Source organism: Schistocerca cancellata, chromosome 7, assembly GCF_023864275.1.
Source record: "Schistocerca cancellata isolate TAMUIC-IGC-003103 chromosome 7, iqSchCanc2.1, whole genome shotgun sequence".
Classification (NCBI taxonomy): Eukaryota; Metazoa; Arthropoda; class Insecta; order Orthoptera; family Acrididae; genus Schistocerca; species Schistocerca cancellata.
The window spans coordinates 235643417-235669789 of NC_064632.1; the positions used below are offsets into that span (position 1 = coordinate 235643417).

At 44.3% G+C, this 26373-nt stretch overlaps 1 protein-coding gene across 3 annotated transcripts in view; it reads left to right on the forward strand.

The window, feature by feature from the left end:
* Window positions 1-26373, forward strand: part of LOC126092137 (collagen alpha-1(IX) chain-like) — a 362152-nt gene that overhangs the window by 82655 nt on the left and 253124 nt on the right. For 2 of the 3 annotated variants that reach the window (XM_049907597.1, XM_049907598.1), the window contains exon 2: window positions 3656-3730. The exons of the other annotated variant lie outside the window; for it this stretch is intronic. In XM_049907597.1, coding sequence (XP_049763554.1) covers window positions 3656-3730 — 75 coding nt within the window. The remainder of the gene's footprint in view (window positions 1-3655; window positions 3731-26373) is intronic. 3 annotated transcript variants of the gene reach the window in all.

A 26373-nucleotide genomic window follows, 5' to 3' on the forward strand; every position in this document is an offset into this window, starting at 1 on the left:
CCAGCTTTCTCCTCCCAATGCGAAAATGTTTTGCTGACGGCAACATACATAGGAAGAAACGATCATCATAATAAAATAAGAAAAATCAGAGCTCGCACAGAAAGATACAGGTGTTCGTTTTTCCGCTGTTCGAGAGTGGAAAAATAGACATTAATTGTGAAGGTGGTTTGATGAAGCCTCTGCCAGGCACTTAGGTGTGATTTGCAGAGTAGCCATGTAGATGTAGATAGGTTCATATGTATATCTGGAAGTAGGATGCTACTTTCTTTTCGTATTTTGGCCGTTGGCTCACTTCCACAGCCTGGTCGCTAACATTTGGTATTGCAGTGAGGCTTGCTTGACACAAAGTATCCAGTTTGAATCCTGGCGGAGGAGACAATAGTCGTCAGTATTTCGTCGCAGGTAAGAGTTACTAATTTATAGTTTCAGTGTTTTACCTTGAACTATTTATAAAAGGAGGAGAGAAAATTATTAATATATTTTGGATGTTAATAATAACGGCGAAACACTGAATGCAGTAGCTTCTGGGATGTAGGTGATTTGTAAATAAAGCAACTAACAAATAAATAAAAATTTATGACCAGTTCCTGGTCACTAAACTGGCTACCAATATCCTGGATTAAATCACAAACCTTTGCGCAGTGTCTGATGAATTGGGGACATGTAATGCTATTGATGATGTTCTGTTCGTCGAAACAGATCGTTAAACTCAGCTGTGACCGTGGTGCTTTTCGATAGGTCTGCTCGGATGCCTGCAGGATTCTTCTAACATTTACCTCTAACGACAGTACAAAGTACTTACTATTGCCATAATCTGGCCCTTACGAACAATTCAGTGTCAGAGAGCGGCAATTGCATCGCTACTCTCACTCAAGTAACCCAGTAGTTGGCATCACCAAGAATAAATCCGTGGCAGTATTGGAAACTGAACCCTGTTCCTCCACTTGGCAGTCATGCACACTGACCACTCAGCTACAGAGGCGAAAGTCATCAATTAATACCACAGATATATTCCAACATAACCGATAACCTCCTACATTGTTCCTAATCATATTTTTTTCGTATGTAACGTTACATGCAACTTGAGACTTAATTCCCTAATGGGACTTTGCCACTGCTGAAAAGGTCGTTATAATAACTGGTCACTTTCTGCCCAAAAACTCTTATTTATTAGCGGATTTCGAGTTCAGCCCGTCATTAGAACACAAAAAGAAAAGTCTTCACATACAGTATGGAGTCACTTGTATCAGCCATTAGCAGCAGTACTCAGCTGACCAGTCTGAGATATTATGATGATGTGCTGGGTCCGAAACACGTCAATAAATAAGAATTTTTGACCAACAAGAGACCAGTTATTCTAGCGACCTATTCAACAGCCTTCATTTAAAGCCTACACACAGACTGATCCCTACTGAACTCAACGCTACTTCCCAGATGCCATTTAAAGTCCTCCTTGGCCATCGCCACAACGCAGTAAAACAAAGATACTTTTCATATGAACCATAAGCGGTGAACAAATATCGATAACATGCGAACAACTCCATTGGTTTTATTGTTGGATGCAGAAATGTTTATTTTAAAATGCTCGTTCAATGTTGCTTGAAATTACATCAAGTCTCCGCTGACGAAGCAAATAGTATTTCTACAGAAAATGGCTTGGTTGAGGTCAGGTTTTTTTTTATTTGGAACTCCAGTAGATTCTAGAATTATTTTCTGGTACATAAGCCTCAAGCAAAGCAAATAAACAGTGGCACAATGGTTAACGTTCCACGTTAAATTAGCGGCCCCACATAATTGACTACATACTCTGCTTTCGATGCAAGGAGACAGAGGATGTCTTCCCAATGATATCAAGCACAATAAAACAGCGCGCTGTTGGAATTTTAAGCAAAGGATCTTTCCATTCAGATAAAATTCAGAGTTTCTGAGTTTTTCTTATTTCCCATTGAATTAAATCACCATAATCAGAATTGAGGGATAGTTTGGACTCACCGGAATATTGAGATTTATTTCTGTAGCGTACGTTCATAACATAAAACAGGATGGACGCAGCTGTACGAATGACTGTACGATCTACATAGAATTTGATCAAAAGTATACAGATGCAAAGCAATGTGTGTTTTATACACGGTGATATCACTGACGACTAACTCATGGAGAGCCTTGAATTGCTGTTCAGACACAATGATCTAGCACTGTGCAGTAACAGTGTCTGAGTGAACTTTGCATAGACCTTTTACGAACTAATGCATTGTGGGATTTCATGATGCAAGTCTACAAAAGAGTATGGATTTCGAGAACGTCTATTTAACTACATGTAAAAAAACCGTGTAGTGTCTGGTAAATGGAAATGATCGTTTGGCGTCATTGGCCGGGAGGCCCCTGGCAGGGGAGGTCCGGCCGCCTTGGTGCAGGTCTTATTACATTCGGCGCCACATTGGGCGACCTGCGCGCCGGGTGGGGATGAAATGATGATGAAGACAACACACTACCCAGTCCCTGAGCGGAGTAAATCTCCGACCCAGCCGGGAATCGAACCCGGGCCCGTAGCACGGCAATCCGTCACGCTGACCACTCCTCTATCGGGGCGGACTGTAGTGTCTGGTCATGTTCATCGTGTTAATATCAACATAGCGACCTCGCTACAGATTAATATGTACGAAATTTCACCTGCTCTCTTAATGACCACCACCAAATGCGAAAAATAATCCACTCTGCTCGCAGTCGCACACCATAGTCTATGACTCTGAGTGGGCAGGAAGGTGATTCATGGTTTTTAGGCGGTTTTCCACATCCTACTAGGTGAATACCGGGCTGGTCCCCACGCCCCACCTCAGTTACACGACTCGCAGACATTTGAAACACATTCACACTATTTCACGATTTACACTAGACTCAGATAGCTGGAGTACACTACAACCGTCCCGGGGGGTATGGGGTGGCGGCAGGAAGGGAATCCGGCCACCCCTTAAAATTCACCATGCCAGTTCCGTACTTAAGCCTGCCGACCGTGCGCAGAATGCGGGATAAAGGCAGTAGCAAAAGAAAGAAATAAAGGAAGACTGTTGTACTCAGAATCAACACAATTCCTTTCTTGCAGTTTTCAGCATAGCAAAAATGAGATTTTGACAGCAAGTATTTTAGTATTTTTTCCGCCTAAATTGTCAGCGCGGCTGACTGCCGTTCGGAGGACCCGGGTTCGATTCCCGGTATTGCCAGGGATTTTTTCCTTGCTGGGAGGATTGGAATGGCCATCTGGGGAGCTACTTGAGTGAGAAGTAGCGGCTCCAGGTCACGACAACTGACAACGACCGTGATAGCGGTGTGCTGCACCACGCCATACCGCATCCAATGAGGCCTTTGGCGGAGGATGGCACGGTGTTCGATCGGTACCAATGGTTCTTTCACGGCCTGTGGACGTAGCTAATGTTTACGTTTTAGTGTTTCACCTAAAGCAAAATTGAGGCATTAGTTTTAGTCACAAAAGTTAAGAGTGGATGAATGCCGTAATATTCTGCTAACTACGGGGCAAACTTTGACTACAATTTCAAGCTGGTTGATCATTTACTGTATATCACCTGGCTGACTATTGACACTCGGATTCATGCTTCTCTGTTGCAAAGCTAAAAGCGTACTTTTGTCGCGTGTGTTGTAGAGAGCGGAGCGTTCGGTCCATTGGGCGACGACGCAGACTTCACGTATGACTTTGACCTCAGTCCGGGCTTCACCGGTAGGACCCAACTCACTTCTAACTCTGCATGCTGCTGCCGCACTTGGCTGCTCTCTAGAGCTTAAGGGGACCGTTTAAGGACAAATAAAACGTCGACTGACAATTTCCTAAGCCACGTACTTTCCTCTTCGGAAAAATACTTCTATCGCATCAGTTGTGTGGGAATTTTAAGATACTATTCAGCATATGGTGACAGATAAAATGTAATGTCCTGGAACGTAGTGGAAAACGAGCCAGAAAGGCAAAAGAATTGAGCCAGAAAATAATAACGAAAGGATTTTATTTTCGGCAGTATACGAACATAGCAAAGATCGCAATGAAGCCCAGATAAAAACAAAGCTTTTCAATTGCTTGTCAGACTGGTGGCTGACTTAGTGTCAGGCTAAAAATCCAAAACTTGGGATACTTAACCAATTCGTCTACATAGCTGTACAGCAGAAACCAAATAGAAATGAAAAGAACAGCAAACTCTGCTGACCAATCTAAGTTAGTCTTTTTTATTGGAAGTAAGTGTGGCCCAGTGAGGAACTATGTGTCAAACCACAAACCCAAAGGTATGATGCTCAATATTCAGTTGATCATTGAATTTTTTGTCACTTGCCACTTCTTCACTCCTGCCAAATGATTTGTTGATACGGAAAATACCAAGTGGCACCATGGTACGGAGTCTATGGTAAACTGACTGGACAAGTCAGTTGAAATGCTGGAAATGCGTGGAATACCACCTCCAGTGGGGCCATGTCCAAAGCACCGTGATGTTTGGACCAACATTTGGGTTGAGTGTTTAGTTACTTACCATGAAGGATGACTGGGTTGCCAACTGTAAGGAAAGGTCAGCTTTGATGGAACCAGATCACAGCAATGGCTGTTACATAAGTGGACCATTATGAGCCAGATGTTGTCTAGGCTTTCGCCATTTCTCAGTGCAAAGTGTCGCGAGTGTACTGACAATCTCAGAATGATGGACAACGTAATATTTGGGTATGGCTACTTCATGATAGTCATCAGCAACAACCATTATGTGTAGCATTTAGCATTCAGTACGATGGAATTTTGTGCAACGTCAAATCTCAACCAGTCACTTAAAAAAAAAAATTAATAGTTTTCATTCCTACCCCTACAGGTAGAACGGGATGTTTAAGTTACGAGCCAGTGGAGAATCAGAGAAAGATGAGCTAATAGGGTGAGTATTGGGGAATATTTAGGAAGGGTTTCCAGTTCCAGCATATGCTTTCCAATCAAGGGAAACCTCCCGAAAACCTTGATCAGAACCTACGATGGGAACTATTTTTAATGTAATCCTAGAACAGTTGTTTCCCACAAAGCGAATGTCGATGACGTGCTCTAAACGTGCAGCGTACGTAGGCTGTGGACACTCGCCCAAATAGTCCATCAGTAAACAAATGTGAATCACTCGGTGTTCGCCTACGAGAAGGTCTGCTATTTTCTTACTCGGAGCCACAGAAACTTTCTAAGTTTCTGCTTCTGCAAGCGTTGTTTCAGTGTAAATATGGCTGACAGAACTCATTTACGCTACATTCTACTCAAGCAAGAAATAGAGCTTTTATTTTACGTAAACACTTTCTTCAGCCACATGTCAGAATCACCGACGGAGGGGTCAGCTTACAGAATTCCTTGGACTTGCCAAGTGTAAGGAACTAAGTGATCACGAGCCGGAGTACAAATATCATAGCATTAAATGCATGTTGTCCTGCTAAATTATATTCCCTATGTTCACCTTCCACGCGTAACCACCTGTCGTCTAGGAATAAGTCACTATGAGAATTAATGCCCTGAAATACCAGACAAAACAAAATAGTTTGTGGGGTATCACAATTTATTTTAAGAGGTGTTCAGCTCATAAATGCTACGGGTGCAGTACTCTCAATGGAGCGTAACTGTTAGGACTCATCAAAAGGGAGCAGTGCGTGTGATATAGTCACGAGGAAGTTTTCAGTGATCCAGGAAAATATTTGCTTTATTATAATTCCAGTCACAACCACCCTTCTTTGAATCATGTAAACGGACGTGCAGCGGCGACATCTAGCGTGCCTGGATTGAGGCACTTTTCTTGCCGCTGCACCACAGAATAAGTCTCTCTCTTCATGTGCAGTATGTATGCTTCAGTGGCACTCCTTACATACCACAGTATTATTAGTTCTTCGAAGCAGAAATGGCAAATGGTTTTCACTACACCATCACATGTAATGTATTTTTAAGTTTCTACTCAGGTATGGATATTCTGAATAGTTGTTTTACATTATTTTTTGCTTTATATTCGTATAGTTAGGAGTCCGTTTGTAATTTAGGCTTTCTCTACGTGTTTATACCTCTCTAGGTAATAACTAGGAAATTAATAACCTGATTACAAATAAACATTGCGATCCAAGACTGGAGTTATAATAAATCAAATAAGTATCTTGTTTCTTGAATTGAGTTCCCGAACGATGTAAGACCTGACACACGTATTCTTGGTCAAATAAATCACAGTAAGGACTACTAATAGTTTCGAGTTTAGGGACAAGTTCGCGTATGCCAATCAACGTTTCCTACAGTGGATCTTAGTTGCCAACAACGAGCTACTGGTTCTGCTGTTGGTTCTGAACATGTGTGAGGTCCAACATCTGCAGTGCGCACTAATCTCTTGACTCCGTCAGTTAACACTGAACGGTATGAAAGGCTTACTGAAAACAATTCGACACGTTCATTCCAATGGTTCAAATGGCTCTAAACACTATGGGACTTAACATCTAAGATCATCAGTTCCCTAGACCTAGACTTAGAACTACTTAAACCTAACTAACCTAAGGACATCACACACATTCATGCCCGAGGCAGGATTCGAAACTGCGACCGTAGCAGCAGCGCGGTTCCGGACTGAAGCGCCTAGAATCGCTCGTCCACAGCGGCCGGTCGACACGTTCATTCTAGAGAGACTATTCCAGCAAGGTGGTGCAGTACAAGGGACACCACTTTAACGTCATACGAGTCGAATCTACCGTTCGTGGTTTGCCGTACAAAGATCCGTTCCTGCTCATTATCCTGTAGCTATGAAAACCATAGAGCTGTGAGAAGCCCACTACTTATTGGCTAGAGATATTAGTACATAACAGTACGTACAAGTCTAAAAGTAAAAGGCTGCAAGGAGCAAACGTTCAGCACCGCTAGTTAGTTACGTGGAACAACTCGTTGAACACGGCGGACTGCGATTCGTTGAGCTTGTGAAGTTTCTTGCCTTACTGAGCTGTGTGCGGTACTGATATGAGGAGGCAGTTAATCTTCATCTGTGACAACTGCAGAGAAGATTCTCGATGCACACTTGCATCACCCGTGTTGTTGACTGGCGGCGGACTAGGGACTACTGCCCCAGAAAATTTATGAAGAGATCACGAAACATTCAAGTTTGTATGAACTGTTAGTTGCTGGGTAATGTTCAAACTCGACAGTAGTTCGACGGTATTCGACGGTACACATCGTATTATCAGTGTGTTAATGCACGATCTGTGCAGTGTAATGCGGACTAAAGGGAGTAGTTCTCTTACTGCCAAATGCTCAGAAAATTATAGTCCTTACAAAAAATTATTAGTATAAGTTTCCCGTTAATAAATGGTTCAGATGGCTCTAAGCACTATGGGACTTAACATCTGAGGTCATCAGTCCCCTAGACCTAGAACTACTTAAACGCAACTAACCTAATGACAACACACACAGCCATGCCCGAGGCAGGATTCGAACCTGCTACCGTAGCAGCAGCGCGGTTCCGGACTCAAGCTCCTAGAACTGCTCGGCCACAGCGGCCGGCTTCCCGTTAATATTCTGAGTACAGTAGACGCTCATGAGAGTATAAACTCTGTGATGGGTCGATAAGCTAAGCTATTGATAGATATGGTATACGAAGGGAAGAGACTAAAACAAAATTTGTTCAAATGCCCACAGTACAAAATATTTTCTTTTCTCCTATATGCTGTGCAGACAAAAGTCATGTGATACCTCCATATATCGTGCCAGGCCTCCTGCGCAGCGTAATGCAGCAACTCGAAATGTGATGGACTCAACAAGTCGTTGGAAGTCCCCTGCAGAATTATTGAGGCATGCTGCCTCTATTACCGTCATAACGCGAAAATGTTGCCGGTCCAGAATGTTGTGCACGAACTGGCCTCTGCAATTAAAAAATCCTCAAGAAAGTGTCAACGTTACACTCTGAAAGACGTCACGTGACATCCTCTCAGGACCGATCTCCTCGCAGAAAAAATACAAGGAAGAAAAGGACAGAACGCTGGCTTCGTTGCGGAAGGACTCTGGTTCGATTCCCGATGACTCCCAGGATTTTTTGTTCTGTGGCAGCAGGGCTGTAATGTCGTCCACACTGTCTCGTGAGGCCAGATGAGGAGCTGCTTCAATAAATAAACAGCAGGATTCGTCTATTGGCAATAACGGCTGAAGAGATACGTGACATGCTGCTCACATGTCCCACGATCGTAAATCGTTCCTCGTACTGCCTCGTAGGCGCAGCAGTCGACCAGTTGGAACAGGCCTAAGGCCTAAACAGTGAGTGATGTTTCCGTTTTACATAAGACCGGCAAAGGTATTCCAGGTGGTTGACAAGCTGTGGGAACTTTATTAGATGGTACGGATACGGCTGGAGGAGAGAAGGAAATTCCACTCGCAAGCACACATTCACAGCCAGCTTAGCACATACTCTATCTACGAGAACACGTTAGCTTGCGTGTAGCCATGAATGAACAGAAGCAGTAAATTTTCTCTAGTGTGTCAGATTACGCGGCGCGTAGGAAATTACGGACAATCTGGGAGCCCTTGCGAGTTGCAGTGCGACCTTACTTTGTTGAGCTATAAATCTGTGGCCCTGGCAGCATGCCCGGGCTGAGCACTGGCAGCACTGAAGCCGCCAGGCCACGCGTTGCCCTGTTTATATCAGCCGCCGGCAGCACCGAGGGAGCCGTACGCTCCACACCTCTTGCTTACAAGCACGCCCCCTTAACGACCTATGAATATCCATGAATACCCCGAGGCGTACAGGTATTCGTCATCGACATCGGACGGAAATAGATGTCTTATTCGCGGCAGGTCTTTTCGTTTTCTCGGCGGATTGTTAACACCTTTGTCACGGTATAGCAGAGAGGAGTAATGAACGACAGGTATATTAGAAATGGAAGGCTAACGGAGAACGCGACCTGGATCAAGCAATAGTTGAGCGTTAAAGAGTTTAGTACTAAGTGCTACTAGGGCAGTGTATGTCAGGCTGGGGGTAATTACCCGCTGAGTGGTAAAATGAAATTTCCTGAACGGTAAAAGCTAAGCTATTCGATTCTGTTTCAGTCCCGAAACCAAATAATTTTCAAAAGATCATTACCATTATCACAATTTTGTGGGACTCTAATATTGATTATGTAAATTATCAATAATTACTTTTAAAAAATTAGTAGCATTAATGCGGTGGAGGTTACAGGTTCCTCACATGTTCCACCCACTACACACATATGTTGTGCTATGTCCCGTACTTCGCTGATGATAAAAGTGAGACATCTACGTAACAAATGCTAAATATCTCAAGAAAATGTTTTCTCCAAGGTGTAGACAGTACCTGCAGAAGTCCATAAATTGCTTCATTACTCGCTTCGAAACAGATAAATGAATTAATTAACAGCACGACACAGCATCAACTACATAAGGGCTACCATAGTGCTGTACACAGTTTTTTTATTACTGTGATTATTATTATTAGAGTGGTTAGACACAAAGCATTAACAGCTTGAAGTCGTCCAGTTTCTGTCAGTACAGAAGTAAGGAGTGCAGCAATGAAGTGATTTACGAACAGAAAGTATAGTGCACACATTGAACTTGTTTGCTTTTACATAAGGTGGCAATGTGAAGGTCAAGCAAGTGCCGCAATGGAGAGGAGTTATGCTTTGCAACAAGTGTGTATCCTCACTGTGGATAGTTAGCTTTCTTTTCTGAGAAGGACTTGTGGGCAGCGCTTGCGACGCACAGCGATTTCCTTCGTCATTCTTTCTAAAACACACACATACACACACAAACTAAATATCGTTCATCTTTCATCATTTTAAAAATAAAAGTGTTCCAAGAAAAGTCTTTCATTCTACAGTTTAATTAGGTACTGAAGTTGGTGATAATTTTGAGCGGGGGGGGGGGGGGGTAACAGATGGCAGGGGGGGGGGGGGGGAGGACGTGGTGCTAGCTAACGTCTGATTGCTCTCAGAGGTAATGGTCTAAGAAAGCTTGGGAACCACTGTACTAGGGCAACTGAAGGCACTGCCTTTGCAATAGCTGTGGGCTGATGATAAAACTCGACTGCGACTCCAACATGATAGGTGTAAGTCGAGTTTTAAAGATTCAACAGGTAATACCGTAGAGACACCATAACGAAAAATGCACATTTATCTTAATATTTAAATATTTATTTATTCATCATACGGCTTTTTGACATATTGAACAAAATACATAAAATCTTACAAACAAACATCTGCAGCATTTATGAAGCTAATCTTTCGGATTTGGAATTGCCAGCAGGAAGTCTTCTGAGGGTCTGTGGTTCTCGGTAATCACAAGGTGGGGACGGTTGCTTTCCCCATCTGTGTAAAAAATATGATCATCTGCCATGTTGGGTTCTAATTCTGTTTATTATTGACCATGTTTTATATGGAAAGTCAAACTCCGATAGTTTTGGGTGATGCACGGCGTATTATTATTTTGTTGTCCAGTCCATTCTTGTGTCCATGCATTAGTAAGGTTCAAATGACTCTGAGCACTATGCGACTTAACATCTGAGGTCATCAGTCCCCTAGACCTTAGAACTACTTAAACCTAACTAACCTAAGGACATCACACACATTCATGCCCGAGGCAGGATTCGAACCTGCGACCGTAGCAGTCGCACGGTTCCGGACTGAAGCGCCTAGAAACGCTCGGCCACGCATTAGTAAGGCTGAACTAATGTTCCACAGAGCCCTTTGCCGTTACTGTTGGTAGTCTTCTAGAGCGGAGTGGGCTATGGTTTGTGAGCTGTCTGACTAGTAAACAACATATTTTTAATGTCTTTATTTTGGCTTTGCGGACTATATAGCCAACAACGGTTATAAAGAGCCAAAGAAACATAATCTCAAAAAAGCACAATACCAGAAAATTACGAAGTTAGCGTATACACACATTCTTAAAGTAAATTAAAAGCGCTATTAGACGAACACCAGACAGCCGACGGCAGTAATGATATTGACATTGGAGCAGAATTACAAGCAGCACTATACAGTAACATTATGACATACATACATATGCTCTTATAGATAAGCCAAAACATGAAAAGGCAAACACCGTACATCTTACAATAAGTACAACAACAGACGAAGAACAGAATTGCAAATAACTATGTGAGAACTGTAGCGTAAAGACAGGCGTACTTAAAATAAAAGAAAAACCCAAAATGACAAACACAATACAACCAACGGTATGTATAATATTGCCGTAGAACAGTGACATAAAATGCGCAAGAGAGCAATAATGAAAATGTTATGTACAAATAGAGACCTGTAAGCAAATTAAAACACAAAATTACGCCCCTGATTACGGTCCACGTCGATGCTATTTGAAAACGAAGACCGCGGCAAGTCATAAATTAAATTTGGTTGCCGGCGTCTTTCAAATAGTCTGTGATCAAGTTATATTTAAAAACAGTGGAGTAAAACAGGAACACTGTTACGGAGGGGGTAACCACTCGAAAACAATTTGTTACACAAGTCGGATTGTGCAATGCGTGCCTGGAACATGCCAATATGATGTGGTTAAGAGCCGCTACTGCCGACGTATCCTCATCGTAGTGTCCAGATGTGATACTCTTCAACTGATACAGGTGCACGGGGTAACACCCGTGTCCCAGCCTCGTAACCAAGCTGTCTAGGCCTATTTCGGACGTCGAAAGATTGTGGACACAAACCTAGAGGTAATGAAGTAAATAATACACATTTATTTACACAATAATTACAATAATCCAAAATCTGTTTTTTGGGACATCAGTCTTCTGTCTGTTTTGACGCAGCCCGCGACGAATTTCTCTCCTGTGCTAACTACTTCATCTCAGAGTAGCAATTGCAACCTACGTCCTCTATTATTTGCTGGATGTATTCCAATCTCTGTCTTCCTCTACAGTTTTTGCCTTCTACGGCTCCCTCTAGTACCATGGAACTCATTCCCTCATGTCTTAACGGATGCCCTATCATCCTGTCCCTTCTCCTTATCAGTGTTTTCCACATATTCCTTTCCTCTCCGATTCTGCACAAAATCTCCTCATTCCTTACCTTATTAGTCCACCTAATTTTCAACATTCGTCTATAGCACCACATCTCAAATGCTTCGATTCTCTTCTATTCCGGTTTTCCCACAGTCCATGTTTCACTACCATACAATGCTCTACGCCAGACGTACATTCTCAGAAACTTCTTCCTCAAATTAAGGCCGATATTTGATATCAGTAAACTTCTCTTGGCCAAGAATGCCCGTCTTGCCATTGCTAGTCTGCTTTTGATGTACTCCTTGCTCCGTCCGCCACTCGTTATTTTACTGCCTAGGCAGCAGAAATCCTTAACTTCCTCTACTTCGTGACCCTCCATCATGAAATTAAGTTTCTTGCTGGTCTCATTTCTATTACTTCTCATTACGTTTATCTTTCTTCGATTTACTCTCAATCCATAGTCTGTATTCATTAGACTTCATTCCATTCAGCAGATCATGTGATTCTTCTTCACTTTCACTCAGGATAGCAATGTCATCAGCGGATCGTATATTGATATCCTTTCACCTTGAATTTTAATTCAACTCCTGAACCTTTCTTTTATTTCCGTCATTGCTTCCTCGATGTACAAATTGAACAGAAGGGGCGAAAGGCTACTCCCTTTTTAATACGAGCACTTCGCTCTTGGTCGTCCACTCTTATTATTCCCCCTTGGTTGTTGTACATATTATGTATGACCCGTTTCTCCCTATAGCATACGCCTACTTTTCTCAGAATTTCGAACATCTTGCACCATTTTACATCGTTGAACGCTTTTTCCAGGTCGACAAATCCTATGAACGTGTCTTGATTTTTCTTTAGTCCTGCTTCCATTATTAACCGCAACGTCAGAATTGCCTCTCTCGTGCCTTTACCTTTCCTAAAGCCAAACTAATCGTCATCTAGAGCATCCTTATTCTTCTGTATATTATTCTCGTCAGTAGCTTTAATGCATGAGCTGTAAAGCTGATGGTGCGATAATTGTCGCACTTGTCCGCTCTTGCCGTCTTCGCAATTGTGTGGATGATGTTTTTCCTAAAGTCAGATGGTATGTCGGCAGACTCATACATTCTAATCACCAACGTGAATAGTCTTTTCGTTGCCACTTCCCCCACCGATTTTAGAAATTCTGATGAAATGTTATCTATCCCTTCTGCCTTATTTGATCTTAAGTCCTCCAAAGTTCTTTTAAATTCTGGTTCTAATACCGGGTCCCCTATTGCTTCTAATTCAAATCCTGTTTCTTCTTATATCGCATCAGACAACTCTCCCCCTCGTAGAGGCTTTCAATGTATTCTTTCCACCTATCAGCTCTCTCGTCTGTATATAACAGTGGAATTCCCGTTGCACTCTTAATGTTATCACCCTTGCTTTTAATGTCACCGAATGTTGTTTTGACTTTCCTGTATGCTGAGTCAGTCCTACCGACAATCATTTCTTTTTCGATTTCTTCACATTTTTCATGCAGCCATATCGTCTTAGCTTCATTCCTCAGCGACTTGTATTTCTGTATTCCTCAGTCTCCCGGAACATTTTTGTACTTCATCCTTTCATCGATCAACTGAAGTACACTCCTGGAAATGGAAAAAAGAACCCCTTGACACCGGTGTGTCAGACCCACCATACTTGCTCCGGACACTGCGAGAGGGCTGTACAAGCAATGATCACACGCACGGCACAGCGGACACACCAGGAACCGCGGTGTTGGCCGTCGAATGGCGCTAGCTGCGCAGCATTTGTGCACCGCCGCCGTCAGTGTCAGCCAGTTTGCCGTGGCATACGGAGCTCCATCGCAGTCTTTAACACTGGTAGCATGCCGCGACAGCGTGGACGTGAACCGTATGTGCAGTTGACGGACTTTGAGCGAGGGCGTATAGTGGGCATGCGGGAGGCCGGGTGGACGTACCGCCGAATTGCTCAACACGTGGGGCGTGAGGTCTCCACAGTACATCGATGTTGTCGCCAGTGGTCGGCGGAAGGTGCACGTGCCCGTCGACCTGGGACCGGACCGCAGCGACGCACGGATGCACGCCAGGACCGTAGGATCCTACGCAGTGCCGTAGGGGACCGTACCGCCACTTCCCAGCAAATTAGGGACACTGTTGCTCCTGGGGTATCGGCGAGGACCATTCGCAGCCGTCTCCATGAAGCTGGGCTACGGTCCCGCACACCGTTAGGCCGTCTTCCGCTCACGCCCAACATCGTGCAGCCCGCCTCCAGTGGTGTCGCGACAGGCGTGAATGGAGGGACGATTGGAGACGTGTCGTCTTCAGCGATGAGAGTCGCTTCTGCCTTGGTGCCAATGATGGTCGTATGCGTGTTTGGCGCCGTGCAGGTGAGCGCCACAATCAGGACTGCATACGACCGAGGCACACAGGGCCAACACCCGGCATCATGGTGTGGGGAGCGATCTCCTACACTGGCCGTACACCACTGGTGATCGTCGAGGGGACACTGAATAGTGCACGGTACATCCAAACCGTCATCGAACCCATCGTTCTACCATTCCTAGACCGGCAAGGGAACTTGCTGTTCCAACAAGACAATGCACGTCCGCATGTATCCCGTGCCACCCAACGTGCTCTAGAAGGTGTAAGTCAACTACCCTGGCCAGCAAGATCTCCGGATCTGTCCCCCATTGAGCATGTTTGGGACTGGATGAAGCGTCGTCTCACGCGGTCTGCACGTCCAGCACGAACGCTGGTCCAACTGAGGCGCCAGGTGGAAATGGCATGGCAAGCCGTTCCACAGGACTACATCCAGCATCTCTACGATCGTCTCCATGGGAGAATAGCAGCCTGCATTGCTGCGAAAGGTGGATATACACTGTACTAGTGCCGACATTGTGCATGCTCTGTTGCCTGTGTCTATGTGCCTGTGGTTCTGTCAGTGTGATCATGTGATGTATCTGACCCCAGGAATGTGTCAATAAAGTTTCCCCTTCCTGGGACAATGAATTCACGGTGTTCTTATTTCAATTTCCAGGAGTGTATTTCTTCTGTTACCCATGGTTTCTCGCAGTTACCTTCTTTGTACCTGTTTTCTTCCCAAGTTCTTTTATCTCCCTTTTCATGGATGTCCATTTCTCTTCAACTGTATTGCCTACTGAGCTATTCCTTTTGTTGTGTGTATTGCCTTAGAGAACTTCAACGCCCACATCATCTTCACTTAGTTAGCTGGTTCACTGTCGTGGAGGAGCAACCAGGAACTTGTCTCGTAGTAAAAGGGGCGAATTCGATGAGTTGAATCGACCAAATTTTATGTTGCCTCGCTGCTCGTACGCCATTTTCCAACGTGCCAGACACATATTGTCACCAGAATGAGATTTTCACTCTGCAGCGGAGTGTGCGCTGATATGAAACTTCCGGGCAAATTAAAACTGTGTGCCGGATCGAGAGTCTCGGTCCGGCACACAGTTTTAATCTGCCCGGAAGTTTCACATACTATCACATTTGCGGTCAGGATGCCTTCTGCGGTGAAAATAGCATTTTGACCTTGTACACGGCTAATGTTGGAATTCAAGGGTCGTTATGCCACAACTCGCCACGAGAGAGCATTGCAGTTTGGTGTTTTACGCAATCAGTCATAACGGAGCTGGGACACATTGTGTAGGCATTACATATAAAACTTCAACATGGATTCCCTCAGCAACTAGGGCCATCGCATGAAAAACCGCTATCCAGTTAATCAGTACATGTTCCTGTACAGTATACCTAAGACTCATCAAAATCAGTGATTAACAGGTATGATGGTCCCCTTGTTAGCCGCAGACTAGGGGGTTGTTTCGAGAATGAATTTTCACCGTGTAGGCTAGTGTGCGCTGTTACAGCTAGAAGCATGGTTCTTGATTCGAACCCCGATCCGACACTTAGTTTTAAACAGCCACAAGTTTCAAAAGAGCACACACTCCAAAATCTAGAGCACACTGTCCACAGAGTACAGCGACATGGTGCACATTCTCCACTGCAAAGTTAAAGGTTCATTCTGGACGAGCCCAGTTTCTTACCACAATGCCAGCCAGCTGTCTCGGTTCGAAAGCTTAATGCCGTATGACGCTCCTACAAATTACACAGCGTTGTCACCAGGAAATCCTTTCGTAGAGGGGCATGCGCAGACCACACACGCTGTTGAGGGGCGTGGCCGGAGCTGCGTGTGGAGAACGGGGTCACAGCGGCGCGCCCTGACATTTCGTGCGCCGCCAATTAATTCCGCGCTTCTCGTGACGTCACAAGGCACGCACGCTGCGTCACGTCCAAGGAGGGCACCAGGGATGGACGCGATCTGTCGTGTCACTGCCCCGCTTCCGCCTAGCGTCCGGGATTTGTCTTTCAAACTAGGAGACTTATGAAATAAGTTTGAAAGACAAATGACTCCAACTATCTACATGGAAATTACAGCAGAAACAGAAAGCACAATACCATAGTTAAATAGAGCTAAATTTCAGTTACATTTTTCATTTTTCCACACAAACACCGCTATTCGTTAGGCACTTTTGCCCTGATGAACAAGAGCCTACACGTCGACTTTATAAGAACATTAAGCGTCTGGAGCTAGCCACTGACTTACAGCTCTGACGACACTAACGGAGTCCAGAAAATATTGGCCACGTAGTTCAAAATGGTTCAAATGGCTCTAATCACTATGGGACTTAACATCTGAGGTCATCAGTTCCCTAGACTTAGAACTACTTAAACATAACTAACCTAAGGACATCACACACATCCATGCCCGACCTGCGACCGTAGCAACAGCGCGGTTCCAGACTGAAGCGCCTAGAATCGTTCGACCACAGCGGCCGGCTTGGCCATGTAGTCCATCTTTTTCTTAGGGCCAAAGTAGATGGACGTCTGAATGAACAAAATCAAGATTAGGCATACAGCCTCAGAGAAACACAAATTTTGTATTCGCACTGTCCTAAAGCCTTCATGAAGTTAATGAACGACACTAAACGAGGCTTTCCTTCTAAGCATCGTCAGGTGCATTGTCTCTGTTGTTTCGGTAGATATCTGCAGTTTAATTTCTGCGATGTGTAGCTGGAGACATCCCAAACAAACTCTGCTCATCAAATCTTTCAATGCGACGCTCGTTGTCGACGGAAAGCGTGGGTCTGTTTCCCTGTACAAAAAATGACTTTTAAACGAAACTTTACATGCCCATTCGGTAGTGCCGTCCCACATTAGTCTAGTGCGATATTCGTTCTATCGATATGTATGAACAGTAACAGATGAGTATCCAACACTGCTCCGGCCTGTACTGACTGTTACTGCCCTGCAGCAGCGCTGCTTAGTCGCTGCTGGAAAACTGGTTGTTCTTCTTGTTGTAGTGTCCCTGTTAATACATAACGGTAAAACGAATATCACACTAGACTAATGTGGCACAGCCCTATCGAACGAGCCTGTAAAATTTCGTTTTAAGCGCCATTTTGTTCGTAATGGAAAAAAAACCGACGCTATCGATCGACAGTGGCCATCTAATGAGCAGCATTTATATGGGGTGACAGCAATTACACATCGCAAAAACAAAACTGCAGATATCTACCGAAACGCCAGAGAAAATCCACAGGACGACTCTTAAGAGGTACACCTGGTGTATAGGCTATAGACAAGGCTTCTGCTTGCTGCCTTTTTCTTGCCTGACCACCGCTATCGGCCACGTACCCAACATCAGTGGCTGTGTAATTTATTTTTCTACTCTCGCAGAAACTTTATGTATGTCTTTGAAGATTTTTACTTTAATTTTTCCTGGTTTTCAGTACTTTCTCATAGTTTTGTGTCCAAATAGATCTACAAAATTTTTCTGAGGGCACAAAACGAATTACATGACTGCTGAAGATAGGTATGTAGCCTTACACTGGTCTAGCACAAATAAAGATAAACAAGAAGCTTTCTCTCTCTCTCTCTCTCTCTCTCTCTCTCTCTCTCTCTCTCTCTCTCTGTCACATATGCAGTGCTTGATTTGTGACAGTAAACGCCAGCACGCCGTACCAGTACCTCTGAGGTAAAAAAGGCGTCTGAATTTAAAAGAATGCCCCCCACCCCCACTCCAGAAAGTCACAGTACTGCAGCCTCCTTTTCTGCGAAAATCAAGCACGGTATAAATATAGTCTCTCTGTCCATGTACCATCTTCTCCTGTCCTTCCTTTCTTTCCATGTCCTCCCCTCTTTCAGATCCAGCTGCACATTACCCCTCCACCCCTTACACCTGCCTCCTGTATTTGTGGCCCCTGCAAAACAGTTCGATAAAGCAGGCCGATACTATTCCAACATGACATTCCTGTCGTGCAGGACAGCTTGCGCCATGGGGCCTGGAAAACTATTTCTTGCCCTTGAGTATAGGCTGCCCTGCAAAGCGGGTCGATAAGTCACACTGATTCTATTTCCACATAATGCACCTGTCATGAAGGGCAGCCTATATAGCAGGGGCTGCAAAAAGTAATTTTTGCCTGTATCTCCGCTCTGTTGGAGCTAGGACGTCATAAATCACACAGTGCTGATACTCATGAAGTTTATTATTTGTGTGCCAAATAGTTGAAATAGATCAGGTGTTTAGAAGGACAATGTGTACATACATACAGGCTGCTGTCTATATATATTCTCAAGATAAGTGGGGTAAAATATGGAGGGCAAAAAATCATTTATAACTCATGCACAGAACAGATTGCAATCATAAAGAGTCAAAGGACATGAAAGGAAGCAGTACTTCAGAATGGAACGTAATGGGGGTTGTGTCTTATCCCTAATGTTATTTAGTCTCTACAGTGAGTAAGAAGTAAAGGAAACCAAAGAGAAATTTGAAAATTTCAGGGGGAAGGAATAAAATCCTGACTGCAGTTATAGGAGTTGAATGAGAAGAAAGGGAAGCACTATTTGAGAAGGGAGTCTCCTGATGGCATTGTAAATCTTTCAAAGATGGCAAAGGACTTGGAAGAGTAGTTGAACTTAATGAATAAAGTCTTGAAAGGGTTATAAGAATAATATCACAAAACTGGGATAAAGGAAGGTAGTGCAATTAAATCTGGTGATGTCGTGATAATTTGACCGGGAAACAAGATACTAAAATCAGTCGATGAATTTTGGTGTATGAGCAGCAAAATAAGTGATGATGGATATAAAAGGCAGCCTGGCAATATACGGAAAGCTTTTCTGAAAAAGTGAATATGAATTTAAACATTAAGAAGTATATTTGTCTAGAATACAGTCTTACACAGAAACGAAACGTAGAGGATACACAATTCACACAAGAAGAGAAAACAAACCTTTGAAATATTATTTTACAGGAGAATTTTGAAAATTAGTTGGCCTAATTGGACCACGGCTGCAAAATACTAACGCGAATTCTTTACAGACGAATGGAAAAACTGATAGAAGCCGACCTCGGGAAGATCAGTTTGGATTCCGTAGAAATATTGGAACACGTGAGGCAATACTGACCCTACGACTTATCTTATAAAATAGATTAAGGAAAGGCAAACCTACGTTTCTAGCATTTGTAGACTTTTGACAATGTTAATTGGAATACTCTCTTTCAAATTCTGAAGGTGGCAGGAGTAAAATACAGGGAGCGAAACGCTATTTACAATTTGTATAGAAACCAGATAGCAGTTATAAGAGTCGAGGGACATGAAAGGGAAGCAGTGGTTGGGAATGGAGTGAGACAGGGTTGTAGCCTCTCCCCGAAGTTACTCAATCTGTATATTGAGTAAGCAATAAAGGAAACAAAAGAAAAGTTCGGAGTAGGTATTAAAATCCATGGAGAAGAAATAAAAACTTTGAGGTTCGCCGATGACATTGTTATTCTGTCAGAGACAGGAAAGGACTTGGAAGAGCAGCTGAACGGAATGGACAGTGTCTTGAAAGGAGGGTATAAGATGAACATCAACAAAATCAAAACGAGGATAATGGAATGTAGTCGAATTAAGTCGGGTGATGCTGAGGGAATTAGATTAGGAAATGAGACACTTAAAGTAGTAAAGGAGTTTTGCTATTTGGGAAGCAAAATAACTGATGATGGTCGAAGTAGAGAGGATATAAAATGTAGAATGGCAATGGCAAGGAAAGCGTTTCTGAAGAAGAAAAATTTGTTAACATCGAGTATAGATTTAAATGTCAGGAAGTCGTTTCTGAAAGTATTTGTATGGAGTGTAGCCATGTATGGAAGTGAAACGTGGACGATAAATAGTTTAGACAAGAAGAGAATAGAAGCTTTTGAAACGTGGTGCTACAGAAGAATGCTGAAGATTAGATGGGTAGATCACATAACTAATGAGGGGATATTGAATAGAATTGGGGAGAAGAGGAGCTTGTGGCACAACTTGACTAGAAGAAGGGATAGGTTGGTAGGACATGTTCTGAGACATCGAGGGATCACCAATTTAGTATTGGAGGGCAGCGTGGAGGGTAAAAATCGTAGAGGGAGACCAAGAGATGAATACATTAAGCGGATTCAGAAGGATGTAAGGTGCAGTAGATACTGGGAGATGAAGAAGCTTGCACAGGATAGAGTAGCACGGAGAGCTGCATCAAACCAGTCTCAGGACTGAAGACCACAACAACAACGACAACAATTGGGGAGAATAGAAATTTTTGACTTAACTTGTCTAAAGTGCTGGACCTGTTGATACGATACACCGGGAGAGGTCGAGGACTCGTCAATTGGGATTTGGATAGAATCCTGGCGGCAATACCTGTAGAGAAATGCTTGGTTTGACTATAGCAATCAGGTTAAAATGGATGTAGGCTTCAGAAGTTAAACAGAGATGAAGAGACTTACGCAGGATGGACTAGCGTGTAGCTGCAGCAGACCAGTTTTCGGATTGATGAGCACAGCAAAGGCATTTGAATTTATGTACGAAATATTTTGCCGAATTGAATTATGCGATGTCCGTCAAGATACCGAGCAGTTACTTCCATCTACTGAGATTTCACGTAAGTAAGAGATTTGGAGTCCAATTTTAGGCACATTTTCACAAAGTTTTTCTAGAAGATTAATCACTTCCTTTCCGCTGTCGAAGAGAATTACTAGGTCGTCTGTGACTTTATTTTTCATCTAGTTATTCCTTTTATTTCTTTTTTCCAGCTCCTGATTACTTTTTGCAATACCAGATTGAGTGACAGGGGAGGACAAAGTGAGATTCCACACCGCGTTATTAATTTTCTGCGACATTTTCCACAGAGCTCTGTGTGACAATAGCGACTAAAATGCACTCTCGTGTGAGCTGTGCGTGTCACAGTTACCCTCATTAAAATATTTCGGGCTATTATGATGTGATCAGATGAACTTCTTGTTGAGGCCCAACGTTCCCTTCCCATCTGTGGAGCCCATCTTCAAGGAGACTGCAGATTTACCGAAGCTCCGAATCACACTCCTGCTTGCTACTGAGTCAGTAGCGCGAGAGGCTGAGCATCGGAACTTCGAGAAAGTTACAACCACCTCTCGACGATGTCCTCCGCAGACGGAACGAAATTTTGGGTCTCAACAAGAAGTTCATAGGACCACGGCGTAACAACCCGGAGTATTTTAATGAGTGTGACATTTCCGGCCGTGAAAGTTTACATTTTACATTCACGGTTATATCCTGAGGTTGGATCATCTAAACGACGTGACGGAGCAGTAAACACCACGTGAGCGTGATGCGTCTAGAGAAAGGGCAGCAGCGGGCAGGTAGTTCCGCTGTTGCGAAACTGGCGGGGACCACGCTGGGAGAGGCCGTTGACCCGTGTGCATAGGCGTGCCTGCGCGCTCAGCCCGCCCACAAGCCGCTGGGACAGAGGGCGTGGCCGCCCGCCTTGCACAGCGCGCTCACCATCTGCCGCGTAACGCCGCCGCCTCTGTGCGCATTTAAATTCCAAGCAACAAGCTACCTCATCATCCGGAAGAACATCCTCGCTTGTTAACATCGACTGTCGGACGACTGTTTCGTTTTGCCTTTCTACGTAGTCGTAGGAAAAGGATTCGTTTTATCCCAAACAAACCAGTCAGATGAGTCCATACACTGTTCACTTGCACAGTCACATATTTCTAGATCACAGCTACATATTTACTGTAATATGTGTGTAGTGCAAACAGGGATCTGTTGCAGTGACACTTTATTAGACGTGAGTTCAGGTAGAAGAGTAACACACAAAATGGAAAACCACGGACAGGCAGATGAGAAGTTAACAATTAATAGCAGGAGCAAACAGTTGATAGCCGGGGCTGAGTAAGCACTACGGTAATGTATCATTTTTCACCCGATTCACCTGTGCCAACCAGTGTCCTCCCTAATTCGTTATTACTGACTATTAACTGTAATTGTATGGAACTGTCTTGTGTCATTTTTGTTTCTCTGTCGTTCAGATATTGTTACATATTTACCTCTCCTTGGGAATGTGTTTTTCGGGTGTATGTATCCTTCTGCTTCTCGATTGTCCAAGTCTCACTTCCACATGTCATTGTAGCTGTGGGTAGCCGCGCGGTATCAGGCGCCTTGCCACTGTTCGCGCGGCTGCCCCCGTCGAAGGTTCGAGTCCTTCCTCGGGCATGGGTGTGTGTGAGTAAGTTTAAGTTAGAATAAGGAGTGTGTAAGCCTAGGGACTGATGACCTCAGCAGTTTGGTCCCACAGGAGCTTGCCACCACCTCCATATGTCACTGACGGCGTGGCTATTGCTACGTGGTACGTGCGGTGCCGTCAGGAGACTGCAAACCAAACACATGCCTCGACTCAGTATATTTTTTCACAGTAGAACGAAATTTTGTTTTATTAGCAGTGATAAGTTTTTTCCTTTACGTTATACACTGAAGCACCAAATAAACTTGTATAGGCATGCGTACTGAAATACACAGATATGTAAACAGGCAGAACACGGCGCTGCGGTCGCAACCTCTATACAGGGTGTTACAAAAAGGTACGGCCAAACTTTCAGGAAACATTCCTCACACACAAATAAAGAAAAGATGTTATGTGGACATGTGTCCGGAAACGCTCAATTTCCATGTAAGAGCTCATTTTAGTTTCGTCAGTATGTACCGTACTTCCTCGATTCGACGTTAGTTGGCCCAATTGAAGGAAGGTAATGTTGACTTCGGTGCTTGTGTTGACATGCGACTCATTGCTCTGCAGTACTAGCATCAAGCACATCAGTACGTAGCATCAACAGGTTATTGTTAATCACGAACGTGGTTTTGCAGTCACTGCAATGTTTACAAATGCGGAGTTGGCAGATGCCCATTTAATGTATGGATTAGCACAGAGCAATAGCCGTGGCGCGGTACGTTTGTATCGTGACAGATGTCCAGAACGAAGGTTTCCCGACAGGAAGACGTTCGAAGCAATTGATCTGCGTCTTAGGGAGCACGGAACATTCCAGCCTATGACTCGCGACTGGGGAAGACCTAGAACGACGAGGGCACCTGCAATTGGATGAGGCAATTCTTCGTGCAGTTGAGGATAACCCTAATGTCAGCGTCAGAGAAGTTGCTGCTGTACAAGGTAACGTTGACCACGTCACTGTATGGAGAGTGCTACGGGAGAACCAGTTGTTTCCGTACCATGTACAGCGTGTGCAGGCACTATCAGCAGCTGATTGGCCTCCACGGGTACACTTCTGCGAGTGGTTCATCCAACAATGTGTCAATCCTCATTTCAGTGCAAATGTTCTCTTTACGGAGGAGGCTTCATTCCAACGTGATCAAATTGTAAATTTTCACAATCAACATGTGTGGACTGACGAGAATCCGTACGCAATTGTGCAATCACGTCATCAACACAGATTTTCTGCGAACGTTTGGGCAGGCATTGTTGGTGATGTCTTGATTGGGCCCTATGTTCTTCCACCAACGCTCAATGGAGCACGTTATCATGATTTCATACGGGATACTCTACCTGTGCTGCTAGAACATGTGCCTTTACAAGTACGACACAACATGTGGTTCATGCACGATGGAGCTCTTGCACATTTCAGTCGAAGTGTTCGTACGCTTCTCAACAACAGATTCGGTGACCGATGGATTGGTAGAGGCGGACCAATTCCATGGCCTCCACGCTCTCCTGACCTCAACTCTCTTGACTTTCATTTATGGGGGCATTTGAAAGCTCTTGTCTACGCAACCCCGGTACCAAATGTAGAGACTTTTCGTGCTCGTATTGTGGGCGGCTGTGTTACAATACGCCATTCTCCAGGGCTGCATCAGCGCATCACGGATTCCATGCGACGGAGGGTGGATGCATGTATCCTCGCTAACGGAGGACATTTTGAACATTTCCTGTAACAAAGTGTTTGAAGTCACGCTGGTACGTTCTGTTGCTGTGTGTTTCCATTCCATGATTAATGTGATTTGAAGAGAAGTAATAAAATCTCTAAAATGGAAAGCAAGCGTTTCCGGACACATGTCCACATAACATATTTTCTTTCTTTGTGTGTGAGGAATGTTTCCAGAAAGTTTGGCCGTACCTGTTTGTAACACCCTGTATAACGAGGAAGACTAAGAAGCAGCCTTCTTTCCGCGCTTATAGCTCGGTGTCGTGACGCTACTTGCTGGCTGTAAGGGTGGAGGAGGCAGGTGGGACGACGCGAATGTGGCACTGGCGGCGATGACAGGTGATGTGACGCGACCAGGGCGGCTGTGGGTAGCGCGTAAACCGTGAGCGACGCGCGCCCGAAGTGACGGCCGCATCCGGCGTGCGTTTGTTGCCGCCGGTCAGAGAGCCGCCGCGCCACCGACACGCTTCACGTCGCTTCCGTGTAGCCTGTCCGCTGCTTCCGCCAACTCCTTCACTGTCACCCAGTCTTTGCTCCACGTCTTTTTCATTATTCGTCGCGCTACCCTTTTCTGCCATTCTTCATCACTACTGCTCCGTTCTACTCGTTCGCCCTACTTTCTGCCCGTCTCTCTCACTGGTACACTCCCTATCCCAATTTAACGGAATCATTTCATTTTCTTCTCAAATGAATTGCAGGTTTGCCTTCAAGTTTTTATATTACAGCATGAAAAATCTTTGGTTTCGGTTTAGAGAAAATGCTTTATCTCGTCGGCATCTACGTCACTAGAGTGTAAATTCGTAATAGGGATCATGCGACACAAAAGTAGGATGGAATATAAATTAAGTTTTTGCGAAACATGCCACTCTGCTGTTTGAGACTTTTCCGATGTAATAACTGCTTCATTGTGAAACATCCCCTTAGAAAAATTAAAATTAAGAATGACAGTGCTGGTAAACCTCTTACGGTATTTGTAAGACTGGATGTCATAAACTGATATATACAATGACATTTGAACACTATTAAGGTAAATACATTGTTTGTTCTCTATCAAAATCTTTCATTTGCTAACTATGCCTATCAGTAGTTAGTGCCTTCAGTTGTTAGAATCTTTTATTTAGCTGGCAGTATTGGCGCACACTGTAATGCAGTAGTTTGAGTAACGAAATTTTTGTGAGGTAAGTGATTCATGAAAGGTATAGGTTATTAGAATGAAATTTTCACTCTACAGCGGAGTGTGCGCTGATATGAAACTTCCTGGCAGATTAAAACTATGTGCCGGACCGAGACTCGAACTCGGGACCTTTGCATTTCGCGGGCGAGTGCTCTACCAACACTTTTCTTGCATTTTGATCGTTATGGTTCGTTGCATTTGCTTGTAGTGGACGTCACATCACATTCGTTGAAGTTCGTTGTTGATCCTTTTACTCAGTTTTTTTTTACTACACAGAGCAACCAGCACTTTGACCGAACACGCTGAGCTACCGCGCCGGCTCAACTGAGCTACCCAAGCACGACTCACGCCCCGTCCTCACAGCTTTACTTCCGCCAGTACCTCGTCTCCTACTTTCCAAACTTCACAGAAGCTCTCCTGCGAACCCAATAGATCCAGCACTCCTGGAAGAAAGGATATTGCGGAGACATGGCGTAGCCAAAGCCTCGGGGGATGTTTCCAAAATGAGATTTTCACTCTGCAGAGGAGTGTGCGCTGATATGAAACTTCCTGGCAGGTTAAAACTGTGTGCCGGACCGAGACTGGAACTCGGGACCATTGCCTTTCGCTGGCAAGTGTTGGCCGCGAAAGGCAAAGGTCCCGAATTCGAGTCTCGGTCCGACACACAGTTTTAATCTTCCAGGAAGTTTCAACTCCTGGTAGGTTCACATGGTGTTCCATTATCACGCGAGGGTTCTCAGCTGCCCAATCGGTACAAATGTGACAATGGATTCAACCATTTTACATAAAATTGCCTTCATCACTCAACCAACCTTGTATGGGAATTGTTTCTCCTGAGCGCCTCTTGCCGGCCGCGGTGGTCTCGCGGTTCTAGGCGCGCAGTCCGGAACCGCGCGACTGCTACGGTCGCAGGTTCGAATCCTGCCTGGGGCA